Raw genomic sequence first — 6,000 nt, 5'->3', positions numbered from 1 at the left:
TCTCAGAGTGATATTGCACCCAAAAGGTGTCATGTGCCTTTTTGACCACGTACACTGCAGTGGTCCTTCAGAGACAGACAAGTTAAAAACAATTTTGATCATTTCCCTAAAACTTTAATGTTCAATATATTTGTACATACTCTAGTAAAGGAGGAATAAATACATCAACCACAGAGGATGAAAACCGATATACACTAACCCTTTAAGAACCACAAACAGACACTGCACCTTAAAGATTTTCAAGGTTGAAACCAGAAAAAGGAAGATAATAAAGAGATGAGTGACGGACTGTAAAAAGCATTAAACAACCTGAATAGTCAATTCACAGCTGAATTTAGTTATAAAAGTCAAATGAGACAGAATGTGACAGCTCAGGTCCAGCATGCTAGTTACCTCAGCCCAGTGGCTGGTAGTGGGTGGGAAGTGTTAGCATCAGCTAGCTCAGGTCCAGGATTCTGGTTAGCTTAGCCCAATGGCTGGTAGTGGGTGGGGAAGTGTTGGCATCAGCTAGCTCAGGTCCAGGCTAGTTAGCTTAGCCCAGTGGCTGGTAGTTGGTGGGAAGTGTTAGCATCAGCTCACTCAGGTCCAGGATGCTAGTTACCTTAGCACAATGGCTGGTAGTGGGTGGGAAGTGTTAGCATTAGCTAGGTCAGGTCCAGGCTAGTTAGCTTAGCCCAGTGGCTGGTAGTGGGTAGGAAGTGTTAGCATCAGCTAGCTCAGGTCCAGGCTAGTTAGCTTAGCTCAATGGCTGGTAGTGGGTGGGAAGTGTTGGCATCAGCTAGCTCAGGTCCAGGATGCTGGTGTGTCCAGCAGGAATCCTCCTCCTCATCATCATCAGTAGCAGCAGTCGCTCTTCTAGTCCTCAACAAACCTTTGGTTCTGTTGACCCAAGTTCCAATGGAGCTTTGGAGGTGCTGCGTCAAATCACTGCTCCTAGTCAGGAAAGTAGTTCCGGCTACGTGTCTGATTCTAACACTACAAAGTCTCATCATGTTAAACTGGTATTTAATAATACAACTGTAGTTACATTAATGCAGGCAGAGACGGAGCTATGCTAACACTTCCCACTCACTTCTATTCACTGTGCTCAGCTAACTAGCATGGCTCGTAGCTCCCTAGGGGAGGGTCTCTATTTTCTAACAGACTTTCTGTTCAAGTGGGCATGGCCTTAAAGTACAAGTCACTTTAAGTTCATGAAAGTAGAACTCTCCAGTTCTGTGTTGCATTTTGTTGCTCATTGTGTTCAATAAACAGGGAAAAACTGATACATATTAAAAGAACTCATCATGATAATGAAAAAAGCTTTATCTGTACAATAATTTTCAAACAATATCTCTAGTCCTCGTTAAAGACCAAATGAACACCTAACAAGAGTCTCTCAGTCCCGGCAGCAGTCATGACAGGTCAATACTGGGCAGCAGACATCTAATGAGGTCATTCATTACATTACTGAATGCATTAATTACCAAGTGTGTGTGTCAGCCTGCATCTTTGTTTGACAAGGATGCATCATCAGCTGATGTGATATTAGTCATCTTCTCACATCCTGGGGAGGCTGATGGGAAACTCCTGCTGTCATGTCTTTCTTTCTCAGAAAAACATCAAATAATTTCTGCTAAAGTTGTTAAGGTTTGTTAGGAGGAGGGTCTCTGCAGGGAGGGGACCAGGTCCTGAGGCTCCCGGGACTCCTGAGGCTGGGGGCATGGCTCCACCCCATCAGCTGCTCCTTTGCCCCCCCCCCCCCCCCCCAGCCATCGACCACCAGCCTTCACCTCCATGCTTATGATGTCACGTAGCATGTAGCATGTAGCATGACCACCATATGTTAGCAGCGGTAACGGTTTATGCGAAAGACGTAACAGACAACCCTTCAACATAAGTTTAAAATAGTGTGTGAGTGTGTGTGGGGGGGGGGCAACAAATCAATTGACACACATTAAAAAAAAGTTTTCCATTATAAAAAAGACCTAAACCATTGGCTCATCATCACTGTCTCCCCCGTCCTCGAAGGGCATCACTGGGGAGAGGGGGGTGACTACAGAGGGGAGAGGAAGGGTTGCGGCAGGGGGCTCATAGCTGCAACCATCTCCTGTGCTTCCACCACTTCCTGTACTACTCTCTTCACCTGCCACACCCTCAACCCACACCTCTGTTTCATTTTGGCAGTAAATTTGAAGCTGTTGGTGAGGAGCAGGGAAATGGGCGGTGCGTTGAGGAGCTGGGGGGGGGCAGGGGGGTGGAGGGGAGTTGGGAGATGATGGAGCTGAAGATGATGAAGGTGGCGGTTTAGAGACCGAGTTGTGGTTGCTGATATCCCGGAAGCTGGCGAGTGGTGGACGGAGCCTTACACCTGAGCGGGTGGAGCCCTCGATGGCCTTCTGAAGCTGGAGGAAGAGGAAGAGGAAGGAGGTCAAGGTTCTCAGAGTTCAGGAGGAGACATTAGGACATATGGAGGGGGGAATAAGTGATGGAGGAGTTTGAGTATTGATTATGTTTATTAAATACAGTCTCAGCCTATCAGGAGCCAAAAACTTCTGGATTGATTCTCTGCAAGTCCAGTTTTCAGAGAGCATAAACTCTTTTTCTGCAAAGGGATCTTGATCAGAGTCAAACAAAGATGGCGGTACCTACCTCTTTGAGTGCCACCACGCCCACCAGTTTACCGATGCTGGTGACATAAGCGTGACTCAGGCCCAGCAGCGAGAACAAAGTGTGAGTCTGCAGAGAAGCACAATCGTTTGTCAAACTATGACCAACAAATTCTTGACAGGCTCCACCCAAACAGATTATGATGACAATGATGATGATGAAGATGAAGTGAGCTGCCATCCAGGTGAACTACAGACTGAAAAGTCCTTTGCTGGATTTGAATAGTCCCTCCCACCCCTTCGTTCTAGCCACTTATCCTTGACCCCAATTGCAAAGGTCATGGGGTCACAAGGGGTCAGGAGAGGATGGTGGCAAGCTGAGAGAACCCAACTCCTCTCACTAATCAACATCTGCATCTGCCTAATAGAACTCATTTGTAGTAAAACTACAAATACTGATCTACTGTAGCAGTCAGCATCCTCTGGTTGCCGTGGTAACACCTCTCTGCTGCCAGCAGTGCTGAGAGTTGAAGTGTAGCAGCATGCAGGTGAGCAGAGATCAACACGCCTATAATCTTCATGTATGTAGTAAACATGCACAAGCTGGTGGACCTGGCAGCTCCAGACAGCCTTAACATTCATGATGACTGACAGCTCTGAAGCTGCTGCAGCAAGGAATTGTGGGAATTGTCAAAATAGGGAAACTTCAGTTAGTCATGATGATGTGTGAAGACATTTTTTTGCTGGTATCGTCTCCTCCCCTGGCAGGAAAGATGGTCCGGCACATCTATGCTATAGGAAGCTAGGAGTCGAGGCTGGAGTTCTTCCCTAAGAGTTCAGGCTAGAGCTCTCAAACGGTTGGGCCAACCTGACAAACCTGACAGGACCCGCAGATTTGGGTCATAAAAATATGCAAGTGGTTCAGGTCGGATGTTAGGCTGCCTGTTTTTCTAAATAAATGAATAAATAAAGAAAGAAAGAAAGAAAATCACGGGTAAAGCAAGTCTCTGGCTGGCTGCTGCCTGCAACCTGCATCATGGAGAGAGGCGGGGCAAACCTGACGCTGCTGTGCACCTTTAGCATGGAGGAGAAGATGGAGTTGGTAAAATTGGTGAAATTGGTGAATTCACCGCTGCTGGACTCGCTACTAGAGGAACGGGGAAATCAGAGGTGTGGAAAGTGTTTGCAGTGGTTCTAGATTCTGATGGAATGGATGCTGTGTGTGATGAAAACCATGCCGGGGGGGGGGGGGGGGGGGGGGTCAGGCTGCTGGCCGGGTTTGAGCTTTGAAAGGTTGGGTTGTAATTCTCAGGCCCGTTGTGAACTCTAGTTCAGGCTGCTCCCATCATGGCCGCCACTCACTGGCTGGCTGTCTGGGTGAAAAGGGGACCTCGTTGGTGAGTGAGTGGGTATTGAGTGAGCAGGTGAATGGCAGACTGGGTGAGCAGTTGAATAAGTGAGTGAGTGAATGGATGAATGGTTGAGTAATTTAGTCGTTTAATAGGTGACTGGGTGAGTAAGTGAGTTGGTGCATAAATAAGTGGGTGAGTTGGTGAATACATGAGTGGGAGACTGGGTGAGTGGGTGACTTAATGAATGGTTGGCTGGGTGTTTATGGTTGGCTGGGTGTTTAAGTCAGTCTGTAAGTGGGTGAGGAGTTGACTGGGTGAGTGGGTGAATGGGTGAGTGTGTGAGTAAGTGAGTGGGTAACTGGGTGAATGGGTAAGTAAGTGAGTGGATGACTCAGTGTGTGGGCAATGTTGTGAGTGGGAAACTGAATGAATGGTTGAGGAAATGAGTCGGTGAATAGATGAGTGGATGACTGTGTGAATAAGTGATAGGTTGATTGGTTGACTCTGTGTTTTAATTTCATATATATACACTCCTCCAGTAGTGCAATATCTCTCACCCTCAGCAGCACGGCCTACATTATACAGACTGTTTACATTTCATTTTTGTATTTTATTTATATAGATATATGTACATATCTTATTCTGTTATGTAATAAAAATTTATTTATTCTATTTTTATCTTTCTTCTCTCTATTTACCTTGGCTTACACCGGGACCCGAGTCCTAATTTTGTACCACGAACGTGAAAATGTGAAATGGTATGACAATAAAGGTCCTTGAATCCTTGAATGGGTGACTGGGTAAATGGATGAATGGTCTACTGGTTGAGTGGGTGACTTGATGAATAGGTTTTTTGGTGCAAGTGTGAGTGGGTCAGTGAGTGAATGGGTGAATAGGTGGCTAAAAAGCTAGAAAGGTGCCGTGGTCCTTTTTACAGACCTTGTGCAGTGACGTTCTCTCAACCAGCTGGAAAGGGGAGGGGTCCACTCGTATCTCATCAATCTCCATTGGCTTGTCCATCTCTGACTCCTCCCACACTTTGATCTGTAGCAGCCAATAAGAACACAGGTTCACATGGCTGCTGTCTGCTCTCATCATCTCATGTCTTCTCTAATAATGGACCACATTCAGCTACATGAAGATTCATAAACAGTCGTAAATGATTATTCACTGTAAATTATATAGAATCATTAGAAAACCACAGCTTGTTGGTGAAGGTGTTTGTGATGAAAGACGTGTTGCCATGGAGAACAGTTCCACATCTGGGGAACCCTGGATTCTGTCCTTGCATGTATCTGAAGGTTTCAGATGTCTGACATCTTTATAGGGTAAGGGTCCAAGATTCAGACTGAGATCCAGAAATCTTTCTTTCTTCCTGTGGGGGGCAATAAAAGAACCCAATATTGTTTTGATGCACCTGCAAATGTGAACACTAACATTCATGCCTTCATTGGAGTCTGTGGGACAGACAAGGTGCTTATTTACTGGGAAAGATAGTGAAATGGGTCCAGTGAGCTCCTTCATACATGCAGAGCCGCACCAAAGAGAAAACAAGCCAACTGAATCGTCTTTGGTAAACCTCTGCCTGTCACACTTGTTGTAGGACAAGTGGCCAGTGGCGGTCTTGTGGGTGGTACCAGGGGTCAGAGTGCAGGGAGGTCAGAGTTCAGGAGGAGGACAGCCTGGGGGAAAAAGGTGGATCTCCTCCTCTGGGTCCTGCTGGCTGGACACCGGAGCCTGGAACTAGATGGCAGCCTCTGGAATGCCGGGACGAGAGCATGGGAGGGGTCCTTCAGGATCTGGGCAGCCATGCTGTGGACCTGCTGCTCACACACAGCTGTCAGGGAGCGAATGGGAAGTCCAGTAATCTTGGAAAACACCTTGACGATGCTATGTTGATGATGAAGGCTCGGGCATTGCTGACGCCTCTGCCGGCTCGGTATGCAAATTGTAGGGGGTGGAGCTGTGAGCCTGTCCAAGAAAGGATGTGCTGTTAATGACCCTCTCCATGGCTTTCATCATGTGGGAGGTGAGGACCACTGGGCGGAGGTTGTTAGGGG

The 6,000-nt window shown here is 47.0% G+C and overlaps 1 protein-coding gene across 1 annotated transcript in view; it reads right to left on the bottom strand.

Moving 5' to 3' along the window:
* Nucleotides 1-1,860: 1,860 nt before the first annotated feature.
* The window catches only part of LOC147240173 (chloride channel protein 1-like), a 22,566-nt gene continuing 18,426 nt past the window's right edge, over nt 1,861-6,000 (bottom strand). Inside the window, exons 21-23 of the mRNA XM_086194310.1 lie at nt 4,880-4,984; nt 2,632-2,718; nt 1,861-2,384 (exon numbers count right to left, since the gene is read on the bottom strand). Coding sequence (XP_086050436.1) covers nt 1,968-2,384; nt 2,632-2,718; nt 4,880-4,984 — 609 coding nt within the window. The 3' untranslated portion in view covers nt 1,861-1,967. The remainder of the gene's footprint in view (nt 2,385-2,631; nt 2,719-4,879; nt 4,985-6,000) is intronic.

This window comes from Aulostomus chinensis, chromosome 22, assembly GCF_037954235.1.
Source record: "Aulostomus chinensis isolate RoL2024-O1b breed Wild chromosome 22, RoL_Achi_v1.0, whole genome shotgun sequence".
Classification (NCBI taxonomy): domain Eukaryota; kingdom Metazoa; phylum Chordata; class Actinopteri; order Syngnathiformes; family Aulostomidae; genus Aulostomus; species Aulostomus chinensis.
Note: the sequence above shows the minus strand (reverse complement) of the source record. Positions and strands in the feature narration are given on the sequence as shown.